The following is a 21313-nucleotide window of genomic DNA, read 5'->3' as shown; positions in this document are numbered from 1 at the left end:
AAAAAAATAAGATTCAATGAAAAAGAAATCAGAAAACAAGATGAACTATTCAAAATTAAAATGCAAAAGAGAAGCTAAATAATGGACATATCTGAAGACAAAATTATAGATCTAGAAACGGAAATCCATGAAATTTCCTGGAACACCAAAAAACAAAAAAGAGAACAGGTGAAAAGTAAGTGAAGAGAAATGAAGATCCAAGAAATCTAATATTCACCCATGACATAATTATTAATTATCTACCCAATATTCATTCTCCCCCTCTTCATTAAGAACAGAATATTCTGTTCAAGACAGCAATGGGCCCAGCTAAAATATACACATTCTAAGACTCTCCTGCAGATGAAGTGGACATAGAATTTTGTTCTGGCCATTAACAAGCATGTGGAATTGGGTGAGGTTGCCAAAAGATTTTTTTTAAGGGGGTAAGCATAGCTGGCATGTCCCTTTGTCCCTCTGCTCTTCCCTTTTCTTCCTACTTGGAATGCTTATGGGATGCGTGGAGGTACAATAGCTATCTTGTTAACAATGAAGATGAAAGCCATGTCAGGACAGAAGAAAGAGAAGAGCCCACGTCCTTGATGATATCATTGAATCATTAGTCCCATAGTGCCAACTTCACCTTTCTTTACTACATAGTGGAAAAAAACCCTATTTGTCCAGTCCAGTGTTAGTCTCTGTGGATGGTAATCCTGATGTATCATACAATAAGTATGCAGTAAGTATGCCAAGAGGAAGAGAAAAACGAATGGAGAAAAAGAAATACTGGGTAAAAACTGCCCTAAACTGAAGATTTGAGCCCTCATATGGAAAGGACTGAGGAAGAATGAAGATGACATTTAAATGTGAGTACAAAGGAAAGGCCTTCCACACAATGGAAAACAGGAAATGTACCACCACATATCTTTTATAAAAAATTTTTTTTCCAGGCCTAAAACAATTTTCTGGAAAATTTATTTCAGAAATAAAAGCACATGAGTTGAAAAAAAAAATAGTACATAAAAAGTGGAATTATCCTAAGAGTACAAAGGAAAGAAATCTCAGTATGACAGCTATGCAGCAGACCTAAAATCAGCCAGTCTTAATTAGACAAAGTCAGAAGATTCTATAAGAGCCCTAAAAATAAATACTGACATCATTATACAAACTATATGATTAAGAACCTAAATGTATAGGTACAGATATAAAGCTATGCATTCTTCCATCAAAAGGCAAAACAAAAACTTAAAGCCATGTCTCATATATGAATGTATAGCAATTTTAAGTGATTAGCATATAAGAAACAATGTTTTCTGAAATAACAAAACCAAACCTTCATTGTCAAGTAATTCAGAGTTGAGGATCACTTACTACTGAATTAATATTCAATCACTGGGTTTATAAAAGGTACTGGCAATCAATTGGCAATAATCATTTCACTTTTTTTAACTAAAAGTGAATGTTATTTATAGACTTCTTGGCTTATTTATCAGCCTCTATTAACTTATCCTAGAGAATAATTTGAAAAGTTTAATTTTTTTAATCCATTTTTTCCTTCTCAATTAAAACTGAGGAGGTTGTTATTTATCTGCCTAAGCTTAACCTGAAGAAATATACAGTTTATTTATTAATGTTTATTTTTGAAGGAGAAAGAAAGAGAGTAAGTGGGGGAGGGGAAGAGAGAGAGGGAGAGATACAGAATCTGAAGCAGGCTCCAGCCTCTGAGCTGTCAGCACAGTCAACAGTCTGCCGCTTGACCAACTGAGCCACCCAGACTCCTATCTTTATAGTTTTTATAATTAAAATTTTAGAAGGAAAAAGGCACATCCATAATTATTAAATGCAAAATGGCACCCCTGATATGACAAAACACCCAGAATAACCATCAGAAAAAACAAATTTAAACATCTGGATAAAGCAGAGTTTGTTCTCGCCAAAAATTGTTTCTATCAAAATTTTTGGTGACTGATCAAATATTTGAACAATATTTGGTGCTCAAGGTCTGGTCTATAGTACAGATACTCTCAATTTTAGGATATATAGTATTTCTCATTTAATCTCTTTTTATTTTTTTAAGATTTTTTTTTTTTAGGTAATCTCTACACCCAATGTGGGGCTCAAATTTACAGTCCCCCAAACAAGAGTCCTAATGCTCCACCGACTGAGCCAGACAGAGACCCCTTCTTTAACCTTTTTCTAAAGAAATTGCTTCAAATCGATAGTTTAAGACTTAATCATGAAACTATTTTTTTTTCTCTTTTAATTCATTTATTTTTAAATTTACATCCAAGTTAGTTAGCATATAATGCAACAATGATTTCAGGAGTAGATTCCAGTGATTCAACCCCTATGTGTAACACCCAGTGCTCATCCCAACAAGTGTCTTCCTTAATGCCCCTTACCCATTCAGCCCATTCTCCCTCCCACAACCCCTCCAGCAACCCTCTGTTTGTTCTCTAAGAGTCGCTTATGTTTTGCTCCCCTCCTTGTTTTTATATTATTTTTGCTTCCCTTCCCTTATGTTCATCTGTTTTGTATCTTAAATTCCTTATATGGGTGAAGTCATATGACATTTATCTTTTTCTGACTACTTTTGCTTAGCATAATACCCTCTAGTTCCATCCATGTAGCTGCAAATGGCAAGATTTCACCGTTTTTGATTGCTAAGTAATACTCCATTGTATATATATACCACATCTTCTTTATCCATTCATCTGTCAATGGACATTTGGGCTCTTTCCAAACTGGCTATTGTCAATAGCTATAAACATTGGGGTGCATGTGCTCCTTCGAAACAGCACACCTGTATCCTCTGGACAAATACCTAGTAGTGCAATTGCTGGGTCATAGGGTATCTCTATTTTTAATTTTTTGAGGAACCTCCATACTGTTTTCCAAAGTGGCTATACCAGTTCGTATTCCCACCAGCAGTGCAAAAGAGATCCTCCTTCTCTGCATTCTCTCCAATATCTATTTTTTAAACTCTTAGGCAACCATTCAATTTAGAAATGAAATCCTACATTAACAAGACAGTTAATTTTTTTTAAATTTTTTTAATGTTTTTATTTATTTTTGAGACAGAGAGAGACAGGACATGAGCAGGGGAGGGGCAGAGAAAGAGGGAGACACAGAATCTGAAGCAGGCTCCAGGCTCTGAGCTGTCAGCACAGAGCCCGACGTGGGGCTCAAACTCACAGACCGTGAGATCATGACCTGAGCCGAAGTCAGACGCTTAACCGACTGTGCCACCCAGGCGTCCCAAGACAGTTAATTTTTAAAAACCTATCTCCATTTACTACTGCCCCCCCTAAAAAGAATACAAGGAATAACACAGACCTAACTCATTTGGAAAGTTATCAAAGAATAATTAATTGTCTTTTGGTTCTATGCACTCATACAAAACACTGAGCATTTCTTTTTTTTTTTTTAATTTTTTTAATGTTTATTTATTTTTGAGAGAGAGAGAGAGAGAGAGAGAGAGAGAGAGAGAGAGACAGTGTGAGCAGGGGAGGGACAGGGAGAGGAGGAGACACAGAATCTGAAACAGGCTCCAGGCTCTGAGCTGTCATCACAGAGCCAAGACAGGGCTTTAACTCACAAAACTATGAGATTATGACCTGAGCTGAAGTCAGAAGCTTAACCAACTGACCTACCCAGGCACTCCATCTTAATACAGATTTATTTATAACACTCATCTTTTCCCCTTATCAAAATTAAAAAACTTGTAAAAATCCTTTAATTTCCATAATAAATTTTATTTAAATGTATTTTCAGCTAGACAAAGTTCTATGTAGGTAGTGTCCTACCTCCCTATTTCTACTGTGCTATGAAGATACACAGATAATTAGTATATTTGAAAAAACGTGAGTTTTAAGCAATTCAAGCTTAGATAAATCTATTTGACTTAGCAGCCAATTTTCCTCCTACATGTCACAAACTTACAACAGAAATTTCGGGACACCTGAGTAGCTTGGTTAAACATCCGACTTCGGCTCAGGTCATGATCTCACGGTCTGTGAGTTCGAGCCCCACACCAGGCTCTGTGCTGACAGCTCAGAGCCTGGAGCCTGCTTCAGATTCTGCCTCTCCCTCTACCTCTCCCCTCCCCTGCTCATGCTTTGTCTCTCTCTCTCTCAAAATAAACATTTAAAAAATTAAAAAAAAAATTCAACCCACTGAAATTTAAGATTATCTTCTACAGCTTTGATTTCATTTTTAAAATAACTGCAATGTGAACTTTACAGATGGCTCTCTTTCCTGTTTTAAATGTTTGTGTAAGTAAAAGTCTTCCTTGATTCCTCCCTTCTTATTTAGTGATCTACCCATGTAGAAATCATTTTGTGGGGTCTTAAAATTAAAAACAAATGTAAAATAGAACTACCACATGATACAGCAATTCTACTTCTGGGTATTTATCCAAAGAAAATACTAACTTGAAAAGATACATGCACCCCATGTTCATTGCAGCATTATTTACAATAGCCAAGATTTGGAAACAATCTAAAGTGTCCACTGATGGATGAATGGATAAAGATAATGTGGAGTATTATTTGGTCATAAAACAGAATTGACAGAATAAAATCTTGCCATTTTTGGCAGCATGGATGGCGATATGCTAAGTGATATGTTAGACAAAGGAAGATAAATACCATATAATCCCACTTATATGTGAAATCTTAAAAATCAAACCTAAACTCATAAATAACAGAGAACAGATTGGTGGTTGCCAGAGGTGAGACTTGGCAGGTTTGCGGGGATGGGGTGGGGTGGGGGGTGATCTGGGATGAAGAGGGTCCTACAAGCTTCCAGTTACACTATACAATATACAAAGTACAAGTTTCTAACAACAATATAAATAAGTCATGACAAGTAACATACAACATGGTGACTATAGTTAATAATACTCTATTGCATATTTGAAAATTACTAAGAGTAAATATTTAAAGTTCTCATTACAAGAAAAAAAACTTCTGTAAAAAAAGTTCATGCAAGTATCGTTTTGCACTTTTTTTTAAGTATTAAAGTTTATTTATTTTGAGAGAGACACAGCACAAGTGGGGGAGGGGCAGAAAGGGAGGGAGAAAGGGAGGGAGAGTGAAAGGGAGAGAGAGAGGAAATCCCAAGCAGTGCCTGACACAGGGCTCAAACCCACCAACTGTGAGATGATGACCTGAGCCAAAGTCGTGAGCTGGATGTTTAATTTACGGAGCCACTCAGGCACGCCCTGTACTGTTTTTCTTAAATTAACTTTTAGAGATTTTTCCATGTCAATACATAACAATTTGCACCATTCTCTCTAATTAGCATATACTATTGTTCCCTAAAAGATGTACCCTCCTTAATCACTCCCCACTGATAATATCTGGCTTCACTTTTCCTATTATAAACACTGTTGCCTGAAAATCCTAGGAAGTATTTCATTGTGTATTATAAACAACTATCTCCAGGTTACATACCTGTTGATAAAGAAGTCTAGATTCTAGGTTATGTGCATTTAAAACTTTTAACAACTACTGTCAGACTGTTCTGCAAAAAGGCTGTGGTGTTTTATAACCTCACCACTAGTATGAAAGTACTCATTCCACCATATTCATAAAAGTACTTGGAAATCCTTTACATTTTTGTCAGAATATGGGTAAAAAGAATGGTATTTTATTTCAACTGCATTCCCTAATTATTAGTGAAATTCATTATCCTTCCAGATATATATTATGTTGTCCATTTTCATTTTTTCTTTTATAAATTCTTATTAAAACTGAAATGTTTTGGATCCCATTGACCAGTGTTCATCAAGTACTTGGTAACTGTAGACATTTTAAAAATTATACTCTTCTCAATCTCCCACATACTACAAACTAACCAAGGTAAATCTTACTTTTAAGAAATTTAATTGTAAAAATGAACATTTACTGAGTACCTATAACATACTAAACTTTGTTTACATTAGCCATTTTTATATGCACTTCATCTGCACTTCAACCCTCTACGGTTGATACTATAAATCTACCTTACATGCAAGTAAGTAGCAGCCACTCAGAGGTTAATTAACTTGTTAGAGAGTGACAAAATTGGAATCTGAATCTGAAGCCAAGGTTTCCAACTCCCATGTTTGTACTATACCAACTGTTTTCTAGGCTTTGAATATTCTTAACCTTTCTCCTTAAAACCTTTTCCTCCTTTGGTTTCTACGGCACAGTCTACTTCTGATGTTCCTCCATTTTTTTAAACTATTTTTTGTTTCTTTTGCTGGTACCTCTTCCTCCTCCAGGGAATTTCTAGGCTTTATTGTCTCATCTTTACTTCAAGGTCACAAGGCCACTTTTATTAAACAACAGAACCTCAGGAAATTCCAAATGTAAAATAATAATGAACTGCCTCTTATTTATCACCATGACTTAAGTACCACCACTCTCTCTTGTTTGTTCCCCTACAGCTGACATGTACATGCACATCTTCTCAGTTGACCTGAACTCCCTAACAACCTCCACCATTTATGACTGGAGTTTGCCAGAGTTCAGTCTCTGAACTCCTTCCTTTTCCTACCCTATAGACCCTATGGCACAATCTCCTCCATTTCCATGATGACAACTACCATTCACTAATGGCTCAAAAGATTTATCTCCAGGGTCGCCAGGATGGCTCAGTCCAACGACTTCCCCTCAGGTCTTGATCTCACAGCAGGTGAGTTCCAGCCCTAAGTTGGGAGCTATGCTGTCAGCAGGCCTGGAGCCTGCTTCAGATTCTCTGTCTTCCACTCTCTCTGCCCCTCCCGTGCTCATGCTCTGCCTCTGTCTGTCAAAAATAAACAAACATTAAAAAAAAAACAAAAAAAACACAAGATTTATCTCCAGGGGCACCTGAGTGGCTCAGTCCATTAAGCATCCAACTCTTGATTTCAGCTCAGGTCAGGATCTCACATTGTGAGATGGAGCCCTGCACAGGGCTCAGGATGGGCTTGGAGCCTGCTTGGGATTCCTGCTCTCTCCCTCTAACCCTCCCCTGCTCAGGAGTGCACATGCACTCATGCGTGCACTCTCTCTCAAAATTAGTAAATAAGCATAAAAAAAGACATTTATCTCCAGTTGAGGCTATTCCCTAAGCTTCAAACTCTATGTCCAACTGGGAAAAAAATAACCCACAAGGATATTTCACAACCACATCCAAAACTAAATTCTTCATCTTTCCCTCAAAACTTGTCTTCCTTTTTATATTCCTTTTCTAACCAGTAATTCAAGTCATTGGGAGTCACTGTAAAAGTCTTCCTTCTGGTTCAAGTGATTCCAATTCCTTAATTGCAGCATCTGTCCCTTCTCTCTATCCTTGCTGGGTTTCTTCTTTATCTCATTTCTCACCTGAGTCATTGGTATACAGAAGGAGCTCAAAAATATTTGAATAAAAAAAATTAACACATTTGTCCTGCTAAGGGGCACAAACTATGTCTTACTCATTTTGGAGACCCAGAACTGAGTTGACACACCACCCAGAAATCTACTGAATGAATCATTCCAGGATTTCCATACCTGAACCAAACTCTTCAGAGAATATGACCCAGGAGAACCCATTTTTAACAAGCTCTCTGGATGACTCTTATATAACTAATCCAGCAAAGCCTTTATTTTCATAATGAATGGGAACAAACTTAAACAGAGGCAGAAATGGAATTAAATAATTTTCTTGACTCCTAGAATAAACAGACCGCTCACAGACATAAATGTAAATGATTCTTGTAATCATCTGCTACTATAAGCTAACCACTCTCTTAGTATTCTCACTATTAACATACTGCAATAGCCCACTTCTGTCTTGTACACCTTTCTCTAGACAACAGCCAAAATGGTATTTCTGAAAGGCAAATCAGATCATGCTACCTTTACCTCACTCCATCCCACATCCGAGGAATAGTTTCTCCTCACATTTTAAGAACAAAATCCAAAACTTCTTACTCTGGTTCACAAAACTGTATGCAATCTGGCCCCTGCCTATCCCTCTGGCCTCATCTCCCACATTCCCCTGCTCTTACTGTCTACACTGCAACCACATTGGCCTTTTCGTTCCTAAAATACACCAAAATTTTTTCAGCCCTAAAATTTTTGCATTTGCTATTTCATCTGTCAAGAATGTTCTTCTTGATCTTATCAGGGCTAGCCCCTTGTTCCAATTCAGCCTCAGTTTAAATGTCCCTTCTCAGAGAGGCCTTCTCCAGTCACTCAATCAAAAGTAGCCTTCTAGTCACATACTAGGACAGCAATCTATTTTAATTTCCTACAAGGCATTTATCACAAGCCAGTAACTGCCCTTTTTATTTGTTCATTGTCTATCTCATGCCCACAAGAATGTAAGCTCCATGACAGCAGTGAACCTCCCTTGACAGATTTCATTCATTACTTTACGCCCAAGGCTTAGAACAATGCCTAGCATAGAGCAGTCACTCAAAATTTATTTGTAATCAATTTACTTTTATTTGGAGATCATCACTCTTCTAGGATAAATAGATAAATAACAAGGATAAATAGCAAGGATAAATAGCAAGGATAAATAACAAAATTTCATCTTTTAAGAAATATACTCACTGAATAAATCCAATTTGTCTACATTAATGGGAAAGTAAAACTCCAACAAAATTATTTTTTAGATATTCTAAATCAGAGAATTATAAAAAATAACCAATATGTCTAAAACTTATATTCACATCAAAATCAAGTTGTATTTTTCCAGTTACTAGTTAAAAAAAAAAAAAAAAAACTTGAAAGTTGTTAGAAATTTTACCAGCACTGAGGTGGTAAAACCAAATGTCCATCAACCACTGAATAAACAACATATTGTCACATAGCCTACAAAAATTACTAGTGAGCAGTAAAAAGCAATTGATTCTTATTGATAAACACAACAATATGGCTGAATCTTAAATTATGCTCAGTGAAAGCCAGGCAAAAAAAGAGTACATACTGTATGATTCTATTTATATAAAGTTCTAAGAATAGTGACAGAAAACACATCAGTGGTTTTGTGGGGGTGAAGGTAGCAAGAAGAGAGTAACAAAGGGGAACTAGAAAACTTTTGGAAAGATGGACATTGTTCATTACCTTGATTTTGATGACAGGTGTAATCATATGATACAACCTATCAGACTGCACACTTTAAATATGTGCTATTTACTGAATATCAATGATACCTTAATTAAACTATTTAATTTGTAAAAATCAGATCAGATCACTCCCTTGTTTAAAACTCTTCTATGTCGAGACACATCCTCCAATAATAAACAGATTCATCAGCATTATAAGGGAGTTAACATTTAAATAGAATGAAGGGCAAACTAATGTCATAAACTGATTTCCAACAGCTAATAAGAACCAAAGGCATACTTTAATAGGTTTTAATTTTTAACTTCAACAGAGATGTAAATACTAAATTCACAAAAATTAGTTTTACATTTCTACATCAAAAAGCTAAATATGTGGTAAACTTTCATAATTACCTGTAGAAGGTGGTGATTTTTCTGGGTGTTTTGCATTTAAAAGTTTTCTGCTAATAAATATGTAACCACAGGGACACGATTTACATGCAACAGGAACCTGTACAAAAATAAGAAAACGTGTATTATTACTATTCTTCTATTGAACTTCTCAGTGTTTATGTAGTCTCCTGAACTGAATGATAAATTATTGAAGTAGGGATCATAGATTTATTTAAACCCCACCCCCTTACAACAAATTGACACTGGTATTATGTCCTATACATCGTTACATTCTCCTAATGCTTTACAATACCATGAATATAGAAAATGCATGATAAACATGTGCTGATGAGAGTGACCCATAGAACACCATAACAGAATCAGAGCAAGGGAAAAAAATGTGGGATAAGAGGTAGTATTTTCTAAAATATATGTTTGAGCCAATATCCCTGATGAATATGGATGCAAAAATTCTCAATAAGATACTAGCTAATCGAATTCAACAGCATATAAAAAGAATTATTCACCATGATCAAGTGGGATTCATTCCTGGGATGCAGGGCTGATTCAACATTTGCAAATCAATCAACGTGATACATCACATTGATAAAAGAAAATATAAGAACCATATGATCCTGTCAATCGATGCAGAAAAGCCATTTGACAAAATTCAGCAACCTTTCTTAATAAAAACCCTTGAGAAAGTCAGGATAGAAGGAACATACTTAAACATCATAAAAGCCATTTATGAAAAGCCCACAGCTAACATTATCCCCAATGGGGAAAAACTGAGAGCTTTTTCCCTGAGATCAGGAACACGACAGGGATGCCCACTCTCACCGCTGTTGTTTAACATAGTGTTGGAAGTTCTAGCATCAGCAATTAGACAACAAAAGGAAATCAAAGGCGTCAAAATTGGCAAAGATGAAGTTAAGTTTTCACTTTTTGCAGATGACATGATATAATACATGGAAAATCCGACAGACTCCACTAGAAGTCTGCTAGAACTGATACATGAATTCAGCAAAGTTGCAGGATACAAAATCAATGCACAGAAATCAGTTCTTATACACTAATAATGAAGCAACAGAAAGACAAATAAAGAAACTGATGCCATTCACAATTGCACCAAGAAGCATAAAATACCTAGGAATAAATCTAACCAAAGATGTAAAAGATCTGTATGCTGAAAACTATAGAAAACTTATGAAGGAAATTGAAGAAGATATAAAGAAATGGAAAAACATTCCGTGCTCATGGATTGGAAGAATAAATATTGTCAAAATGTCAATACTACCCAAAGCTATCTACACATTCAATGCAATCCCAATCAAAATTGCACCAGCCTTCTTCTCGAAACTAGAACAAGCCATCCTAAAATTCATATGGAACCACAAAAGGCCCCGAATAGCCAAAGTAATTTTGAAGAAGAAGACCAAAGCAGGAGGCATCACAATCCCAGACTTTAGCCTCTACTACAAAGCTGTCATCATCAAGACAGCATGGTATTGGCACAAAAAACAGACACATAGACCAATGGAATAGAATAGAAACCCCAGAACTAGACCCACAAACGTATGGCCAACTCATCTTTGACAAAGCAGGAAAGAACATCCAATGGAAAAAAGACAGTCTCTTTAACAAATGGTGCTGGGAGAACTGGACAGCAACATGCAGAAGGTTGAAACTAGACCACTTTCTCACACCATTCACAAAAATAAACTCAAAATGGATAAAGGACCTGAATGTGAGACAGGAAACCATCAAAACCCTAGAGGAGAAAGCAGGAAAAGACCTCTCTGACCTCAGCCGTAGCAATCTCTTACTCGACACATCCCCAAAGGCAAGGGAATTAAAAGCAAAAATGAACTACTGGGACCTTATGAAGATAAAAAGCTTCTGCACAGCAAAGGAAACCACCAACAAAACTAAAAGGCAACCAACGGAATGGGAAAAATATTTGCAAATGACATATCGGACAAAGGGCTAGTATCCAAAATCTATAAAGAGCTCACCAAACTCCACACCCGAAAAACAATTAACCCAGTGAAGAAATGGGCAGAAAACATGAATAGACACTTCTCTAAAGAAGACATCCGGATGGCCAATAGGCACGTGAAAAGATGCTCAACATCGCTCCTCAGCAGGGAAATACAAATCAAAACCACACTCAGATATCACCTCACGCCAGTCAGAGTGGCCAAAATGAACAAATCAGGAGACTATAGATGCTGGCGAGGATGTGGAGAAACGGGAACCCTCTTGCACTGTTGGTGGGAATGCAAAGTGGTGCAGCCACTCTGGAAAGCAGTGTGGAGGTTCCTCAGAAAATTAAAAATAGACCTACCCTATGACCCAGCAATAGCACTGCTAGCAATTTACCCAAGGGATACAGGAGTACTGATGCATAGGGGCACTTGTACCCCAATGTTTATAGCAGCACTCTCAACAATAGCCAAATGATGGAAAGAGCCTAAATGTCTATCAACTGATGAATGGATAAAGAAATTGTGGTTTATATACACAAAGGAGTACTACGTGGCAATGAGAAAGAATGAAATATGGCCCTTTGTAGCAACGTGGATGGAACTGGAGAGTGTGATGCTAAGTGAAATAAGCCATAGAGAGAAAGACAGATACCATATGGTTTCACTCTTATGTGGATCCTGAGAAACTTAACAGAAACCCTTGGGGGAGGGGAAGGAAAAAAAAAAAAAGACGTTAGAGTGGAAGAGAGCCAAAGCATAAGAGACTCTTAAAAACTGAGAACTGAGGGTTGATGGGGGGTGGGAGGGAGGGGAGGGTGGGTGATGGGTATTGAGGAGGGCACCTTTTGAGATGAGCACTGGGTGTTGTATGGAAACCAATTTGACAATAAACTTCATATATTGAAAAAAAAATAAAAAATAAATAATAAAATAAAATACATATTTGAAAGCAGTTTATTAGAACCAGTTAGAAAAGCGAACATGGTTAGAAAGTAATTAAAGAAATCCCAGCATAAGAATGAGGGCCCGACTGGAATACGCTAATTTGATAAGACATAGGCATCTTTATTACATAGGCATGTTTATTACAGCATTATTTACAATAGCCAAGATATCCAACCCAAGTGTCCATCCACAGATAAATGGATGAAGAAGATGTGATACACACACACATACACACAGGAGTATTACTCAGACATAAAAAGAATGAGATTTTGCCAGTTGTGACAACATAGATGGACCTTGAAAATATTATGTTGGGGCGCTTGCGTGGCTCAGTCGAGAAAGTGTCCAACTCTTGATTTTGGCTCAGGTCATGATCTCACAGTTCATGGGTTTGAGCCCCATGTCGGGCTCTGCACTGACAGCACAGAGCCTGGTTGGGATTCTTTCTCTCTTCTCTCTCTGTTCCTCTCTCTCTCTCTCTCTCTCAAAAATAAACAAACATTAAAAAAAAATATTATGCTAAGTGAAATAAGTCAGAGAAACACAAATATCATATGATTTCACTTATATGTGGAATCCAAAAAACAAATCAACAAACAAACAAAAGCAGAAACAGATGCATAAATACAGAGAACAAATTGATGGCCCCTTTGGGGTGGGGCATAGGTAGGGGTATGGGCAAAATGGGTAAAGGAGAATGGGATGTTTAGGCTTCCAATTATAGAACAAAGTAAAGTCACTGGGTTGAAAGGCACAGCACAAGGAATACAGTCAATGGTACTGGAATAGACTCCTAGGGTGACAGACGGTAGCTACATTTATGGTGAACACATCTTAACCTATACTATCAAAATATTATAATGTACATCTGACACTAATGTAACACTGCCAAATATACTTCTGTTAAAACCATTTTTTTAAAGGGAAAGTACTGAAAATGACTCGGGTTCTAAAATAAGAGGGTAAGATGCCAATTGCCACTGACAAAAGAGTAGTTCACAACAATCACTTTGAAGGGCAAAAGTATAGCACAAACAAAAGAGAATGTAGGAGTCAAGACCTAGGATCTTTTTTCTTTTAATATTTTTATTTATTTGAGAGAGAGAGAGAGAGAGAGAGAGAGCACGCTCAAGCCCGAGCGGGAGGGGTAGAGAGAGAGGGACACACAGAATCCGAAGCAGGCTCCAGGCTCTGCTCTGTCAGCACAGAGCCCAACACGGGGCCTGAACCCATGAGCCCTGAGATCATGACCTGAGCCAAAGTCAAATGCTTTACCGACTGAGACATCCAGGCGCCCCCAACCTTCTGTTTCCAAATGTGTAAATTACTTACAAGCGGCTTTCTCCATGTCAAGTCTATAATGATTTTTCAAAAGCCAAATATTATTAAAAATCATTTTTAAAAGTTTGATTTTGCATAGTCATTTCACTAATACAGCCTTAATGATCCTTGAAATCAAGACATGTTCACCAAAAACCAGAAAGTAATCTCAATAAAAAGTACTCAGAATAATTATGGTCAGAAAATTGTAATTTACTTTTCAAGATAAATTCCATTTGCCCATTGTTTTGCCTGTGTGAAAGCTTAGCTACAATTATAAAGCTTTTTATCCACATATATAAAAAAATGCTTCATGGTCTAAAATATAAATACTTGATCTGATTAAACTAAATTAATATTTTGATAGAATTTTTTACATGAAAATACTAAACAAAGGATCTCTAGTTTGCAATTTCAGAAAAATCACAATGAATCCTATAAAAATAATCGAACTCCAGATAGCTCAAACAGCATGCTTTATCAAGAATATGATGAGATTCTTTCAAACCAGGACAGAAAATGTAATGTTACATTTTCTACTACTGTAAAATGTACCCAAAATAGATGTTTGTCATTTTAAAATTTCACATCTTCACAGAAATCAAACTCAAAGGTACTGACTCATTTCCTTTACACTTACACTATTAAGGTAATTCACTGTACTGTAAACTATTTTAAATTAGTGCTATCCAAAAAACACAGAAACATGATGTTCTTGTTCAAAAGGTCTTTTGCTACTCAGCAAGCATATTCTTCCAGTCACTAAAACCGAACAAATATAAATTTAGGTCTCTGTCTTATACACAAGAATAATATATCAAACCATATCCAGAATTAATAGAGGGCTGCACTTAAGTGAGACATGTACATTTGCCTTTGGGATAAAGAATGTACAAATACCAATCGATCGTTGGATTTTCATCCCTTAGTAAATGTTTTATGACTTGAAACATTCATGCGCCTGAGCTAAGTTACCCTAAAGTCCCTTTTAAATGGAAAGTTGTCCTTCCCCTAATCCCAACTCTGATAAAAACACAACCAACCACCACCAAAACCCAGATCCTAGAAAAAGAATATTAAATAGGGTGGACTTCAGTAATATTGCTCTTTTATAGTACAATTTGGATTTTAAACAAAAAAATCCTAAATTTCCTTCAAATTTCAGTTGTAATGACAAAGATGATACTAACAAAAGTTCTAATGCTATACTCTCAGGATTTTAAAATAAAAAAAATAATAAAAAACCTAAAGTTTGTTTACTGATGACTTACTGTGTATCAATTTATCCCTTGTAAAGTGCATTCAGATTGTTTACAAGTAAAAAAGGTAAAAATAGGGGCCCTGGGTGGCTCAGTCAGTTAAGTGTCTGACTTTGGCTCAGGTCATGATCTCGCAGTTAACAAGCTCAAGCCCCGCATTGGGTAAAAAAACAAGTGCAAAAACAAGACCCTGGTTCTATATTGTTTCATTGATTTTCAAAAGTTCAAAATAACCACACTACAGAGAACTCATTTACATTTCCTTGCTAACAGAACCAAAGTGACCTACAGTGGACACGTTTGCAACATAACACATAAAATTTCCTATAAGTGGAAAAAAAACTGCTTTATTAAAAAATTTTAAGGCAAAAACAGACACATATACAAAAGATACCAGACAACTAATAAGAATCTTGAATATTCCTATATACAAGATGGTTCAATAATTTGAGCTACTTGATGTGAAACCTCTCGAAAAATGAAAAGTATTGTGGTTTAGATGTTTCAGAACTGTATTTTCAATACAGGATATAAAGGGGATGTTACAAAGCAACTGAAAATCTATGTCTTTCTTGCTTGATCTCTGTACCTGTTTTTAAACTTTTACACACACGGAAACAGAACATACGGGCTCTGCGCTGACAGCACAGAGCCTGCTTGGGATTTTCTCTCCTTCTCCCTCTCTGCCCCTCCCACACGCGCATACATGAACTCTCTCTCAAAATAAATAAACACTTTTTTAAAAAATGGCTTTCTAGATTATAATTTTTTTCTCATTTGTAACTATTGGAAGATTGTATTCTCCAATAATTAGAAATTTAAAATTAATTTTATTTCCTTCAATCCAGTTGCTTTTAGTAAAAGATAAATCATTTTTAAGAATCACCAAAAGGTTTTTTTTAATGTTTATTTATTTTTGAGAGAGCACAGGTGCAAGGGAAGGGCAGAGAAAGAATCCCAAGCAGGTGCCTCACTGTCAGTGCAGAGCCCAAGGCTCGAATGGAACTCACAAACCATGAAATCATGACCTGAGCCAAAATCAAGAGTGGCACCCTTAACTGACTGAGCCATCCAGGAGCCCCAAGAATCACCAAAAATTTTAATTAGTCCTCATGTATATTATATTCTCTTAAATATTTAGAATAAAAAACAAAACCAACATTTTAAATTATATAGTAGCTTGCCGTGGACTGAATCGTGTCCCTCCCAAAATTCATAAATTGAAACGCTAACCCCTAATCTGAAGGTATTTGGAGATTAGATAATCAGGTTTAAAGTCCCGAGAGTGGGGCCCTCATGATGGCATTAGTGCCCTTCTAAAAAAAGAACAGAACCAGAAAGCTCACTCTCTTCGAGGATCTGGGACTCCCAAACTCTAGAACTGTGAAAAAATAAATTACTACTGTTTGAGCCACCTTATCTATGGTATTTTGTAATGGCAGCTTGGGGGGGGGGGTAGTTTTGTGTGTGTGTAACAAAATTAATGTATGTTTACAAATAAAATGCTCATCACATTTTGCTGAACAATTAAGGGGACTCCTAACAAGTTTATCATCCTTTCCTTTTTCTTTAACCAGGATATTAAAAACAAGTTATTTTTCCCAAAAGATTCCATTATGCCAAGTAAAACAAGGTCAAGACTTGCAATAACTTGTGCCCTACAAAAACTGGAATGCATAAAGCATACCATGTAAACCTTATACTGCAGTTCATTAGAACAAATGGAAATGATTTAAATATTGATATTATCTAGCAAAGAGACTTAAATCACAAAATCCAATTTTGTCAGATTTAACAAATTTTAATGGTAAGAATAGAAGTTTAACTTTACTTCAAAAAACATGGCTAAATTGTTTTTATACTGCATACCCAATAAACTCAAAAAATCAATAAACTAATTCTCCTTACACAATCTTCCTTCCTTGAATTTCTATCACTGCTCATAAAATATACTGAAACATGTAATGTTTTCTTTTACTAGATTAGATCAACGTACGAGATTGCTCTTAAAGAATGCACTAACATCAGCATGTTATTTTTTTAAAAAGCTCTCCAGCTATTTACTGGAGCCATATTACTCCTGTTTTAAAGAAAATATATATATATATATCTATATATATATTTTTTTTTTTTAAAGAAAAGGGGGGGAGAAAGGTAGTCATTTTGAAAAAACTGCCTCAGTAGAAAAGAAAAAAATCACACCCAGATCTGCACATTGGCATGTAATAAGGGCCTTCAGATGGTTTTATTGAGAGTTTTAACTCAATAGATTGTAAGACTTAGGAACGTTCATTATTCTAGTAAACAATGAGGCATGCATAAAACTAACAAACAGTAAAATGCGATTTTAAAAATTACAGCTGTCACTATTAATTCTGTGCAGAAAGAAGTCATTTAAAATTCTTAAAACTACATACAAATTTTTAAAAAGATCTGGAAGCAGAAACGCCAAATTTTTAACAGCGGATATGAGGGCGGGTGGGGGAAGTGAGGAGCGCCCAGAAGGCAAGGGCTTCAATGGGGGCGTTATTCAATAATGTTCCACAAAAAACAATGTAAAGATTCACTTTTATTTCCCTCAAAACTATAAGGAATACATATTTAGAAGAAAAAAATTGTCCAAATTCGCCTAAACTTGAAACCATTGCATTGCGGCCCCTTTTGTCACATTAAGCCTCCGCCTAGCTCGCGGCAGAACAGTTTTGGGGGTTCACTGTATACATCTTATGTGAACAAAGCAACCCTGCGTGGCAGGAGCCGCTTTCGGAGCCAGAACCCAGGAGCCTGGAGCTGGGCACATCGGGCATTCTCGTCGGGCAGAAAGGGAGCTGAAGGGGCCGTGCTCGTCCACTTGGGCCGCTGCTCCCACACTCCCGCCGCTGTCAACCGGAGCCGGCCAGGCGACTCGGGAAGGGTCCGGACAGGCTCCAGACAAACCCACGCCTCCCTCCCGCGCACACAGTCGCCTGGCTGACGCTGCCAGGTGGGCACCCGCCGGACTGCGACCCTGAGCGCCTCCCTGGCACCCCCTCGGCTCAGCCCGGCCCGTTCCGGGGTTCCACTGTAGCCCCCGAGCCCAAGGGCCGGCCCGTCCACTCGGCCTCCCGAACCCGGCGAGGCGGCCTCTCCACAGCCAACGGCCGCCCGCCCGCGCACTCGCCCGGTCCTCTGCGCCCACCTGTTGGTCGCACTCAGGGCACGATTTGGTGGCCATCTTCACTTTCTTGGCTCGAGTTGCAGACATGCTCCTCTCCGGGTGCGGAGGCAGTGGCAGCAGCGGCGGCGACGGCGGCGGCGGCGGCGGCGGCGGCGGCGGCGGCAGCGGCAGCAGCTCGGGCTCCTCCCCTAGTATCTCATCGGCCCTGCCTCCGCCAGGCGGGTCCCTGCTGGCCAGACCAAGGGTTGGGCGGGTGCGCGCGCGCGTGCGCGAAATCGCACGGAGCCTGCGTGCCGGGGGAGGGGGGGCGGCGGCGTGCACCAGCAGCGGCCGCAGGCCTCTCGCGTCGACTCCGCGGGCCCGCGAGACGCGCTCCCACACTCACGGCACCGGTCTTCGAGCGTATCCAGATTCTCACGAGAGGAGACGGTCTCGAAGGTCCAGCGCCACAATGACCACGCCTTCTCCTGCGGAATGCGTGGGGGCGTGGCTTGGGCGTGGCTCAGCAGTAACGGGCGTCGGGATCGGCCAACGAATGCACAGATAAGGCGGGTGGTGGTGCTGGACACCCCCTCCCCCCGGGAGGAAGGAGATCGTGAGTGAAAGTGGTGGAAGAGAAAGCGCGCTTAGCACAAGTCGCGGCATTTAATACACTTCAGTGAATGTTAGCTTCTCTAATTATTGAGGAATTGTAATAGACACCTGCTGAGTCTGCTGTATGTCAAGCCTAGAATCGGCGCTAAGAGATACAAAATTCAACGTTAACTCAAATATGGAAAGCTAATTCTGCCAGCCAGACAAATGTGAATACTAGGAAGTGCCTGCCCTCAAAAAATATGCAGACTACTGTGGTACATGGCCTAATATTAGAATACAGCAGAACTGGGCGGTTGATAGGAAGAGTAAATCGGTTGACTATATAGAACTTCATACCAAAATTTTAAAGCCACATAGCCATTGACCTAGCCTCATAATCTAGCAATTCACCCCTAATAGTGGAAAAGATATTTTCCACCTGTACTCAAATCCATTTGTGCAAAGATATTGCACTTTGCGTCTCTGCTTGTCAGAGCAAAATCAGAAACAGTCCCGGTGTACGACAACAAATTGCTTGGGCAAATTAAGACATGCACGCAACAGAATATCGCTGCAGTTCTTTAAAGAATGAGATAGATCGGTATGAAGTGATATAATGGTCTCCAAAATACAGTGTTGGAGCACCTTAAGCATCCAACTTCGGCTTAGGTCATGATCTCAAGGTTCATGAGTTCAAGCCCTGCGTAGGGCTCTGTGCTGACAGCTCAGGGCCTGAAGTCTGCTTCGAATTCTTTGTCTCCATCTCTCTGCCCCTCTCCTGCTCGTGCTTTCTCAAAAATAAATATTAAGAAAAAATTTTAAAACAAGTGTTACTTGGAAAAACAAGGTACAGAACACCTTATAAAAATAATATGAAAATGTATTTATACTTGAATATGTATTGAGAAACTGGAGAAAAGGAAATGGACAGCAGGAATAGGAAGACTTATTTTTCATTCCCTATCATTCATATATCCATTCAATTCATATTATTTGAATTTTCTACTAGATCAACCTAGTATGGCCTTTTCCCCCATAAAGGGAAAAGAATTTATAACAACTACTTAAGAGCTACTTAAGAGGTCACCTGCCCCACTGTTGAGGGAGTTAGAAGTCCTAGAAAGCTTTCTAGAAAAGTCATCACCACAGCTGAATCCCTAAGGATGTCAAGTGGAGGTCTCAGGCAGATGGGGCAGAGAAAGTAAGCAATTTGGTGTGGGAACACCAAGTGCAGGGCAAAGTGCTGGGGAGGTCTGCTATATCCAGTTATGCAGGGTCTTCGCTACCATGGGAAGAAGTTCAGGATTCATCCTGAGGACAATGGGGCAATAAGGGTTTTAAGTTGGAGTAACACGATTCGATTCGAATTTGAGAATGATTGGTCCAGCAAAATTTAAGTTATCAGACCTGAGACAGGAGAAAAGAAAGGTCACTAAAGGAGAGAAGAGGGACTAAAAAATATGAAGGCCATAATGTTAGCAAAACTTGAGAAGCCATTTTGCTGTGGCAGAGAGTTATCAGGGGTATTTCCAGGATAGCTCTGAAGTATCTATTGCAAAGGACTGGAGGACTAGAAGGAGCCATGGAAGATAGTGCTGCAGTTTTCCAAGAATGGGGTGGGACACGAATCAGAAACCTAGGCCCTGCAATCCAAGCCCTGAGGAGTTTTTTGAAAGTTTCATTTCCTTTTTCTGGAAATTTCCTCAAAAGCTCACTTGGCTGGGGTAGGTGTTAATGAAGAGGTCTTTTAATGTCTTTAACTCTATGGGGTTTCCAAAATGGTTAATGTGGCAGACACTGACAGTTGGCTGACACAAACTCCATCTAGGTCCCTGCTTCTCTCTAGATGCCTTCTAGCTAAAGTGGTCATGTGGAGTTATCTGGTCAATAAGATATAAACCAGTCTGCTGAGTGGCGTTATCTGGCCAAAAAGATATAAACCAAAGTCTGCTGAGTGGGATTTGCTGGAAAGGTTCTGAGTTCCTGATAAAAATGAACAGATTCGGGGCGCCTGGGTGGCTCGGTCGGCTGAGCGTCCAACTTTGGCTCAGGTCATGATCTCACCACTTGTGGGTTCCAGCCCCGCGTCAGGCTCTGTGCTGACAGCTCGGAGCTTGGAGCCTGCTTCTGATTCTGTCTCCCTCTCTCTGCCCCTCTCCTGCTTCTGCTCTTTTTCTTGCAAAAATAAATAAAGGTTAAAATTTTTTTTTAAATGAACAGATTCATGTTAAAAAAAACTCTTTGTCCTTTGCCCTTCATACTTTTTCTTACTGTCTGGGGCATGAACAAGAGACCCTGAAGGTACAAAAAGCCATCTTAGGATGAGACAATGAGGTGTCATATTAGTTACCTATTGTTACATAACAAAGTACCCCAAAACTTGGTGGCTCAGAACAACAAACATTACCTCGGTTTCTCTGGGTTAGGAATCCAGGTGTGGTTCTGCAATCCTATCTGAATGCTCAACCAAAAGGAGATCTATTTCTACGCTCACTCTTTTGATTGTTGGCAGACTGTCCCCTATCACATCATCTCTTCACAACATGGCAATTGTGAGCTGCCTCACAATATAGCAATTTGGCTTTCCCTAGAATGAGTAATCCCAAAAAGTATGAGAGAATGCTCATGACAG

General features: G+C 38.5%; 1 protein-coding gene across 3 annotated transcripts in view; it reads right to left on the bottom strand.

Annotated features, from left to right (window-relative positions):
* CE2H16orf87 (chromosome E2 C16orf87 homolog) overlaps positions 1-19295 on the bottom strand; it is a 36086-nt gene extending 16791 nt beyond the window's left edge. The window contains exons 1-2 of one of the 3 annotated variants that reach the window (XM_030298097.2): positions 18127-19295; positions 9458-9554 (exon numbers count right to left, since the gene is read on the bottom strand). In XM_030298097.2, the coding sequence (XP_030153957.1) occupies positions 9458-9554; positions 18127-18192 (163 nt within the window). In that variant the 5' untranslated portion in view covers positions 18193-19295. The remainder of the gene's footprint in view (positions 1-9457; positions 9555-18126) is intronic. The other 2 variants (XM_030298096.1, XM_030298095.1) reach the window with 2 other exon arrangements.
* Between the last annotated feature and the right edge of the window lie 2018 nt (positions 19296-21313).

The sequence above is a fragment of the Lynx canadensis genome, chromosome E2 (assembly GCF_007474595.2).
Source record: "Lynx canadensis isolate LIC74 chromosome E2, mLynCan4.pri.v2, whole genome shotgun sequence".
Classification (NCBI taxonomy): Eukaryota; Metazoa; Chordata; class Mammalia; order Carnivora; family Felidae; genus Lynx; species Lynx canadensis.
The sequence above is the reverse complement of the archived record's forward strand: the minus strand, read 5'-3'. Positions and strand labels throughout refer to the sequence as shown.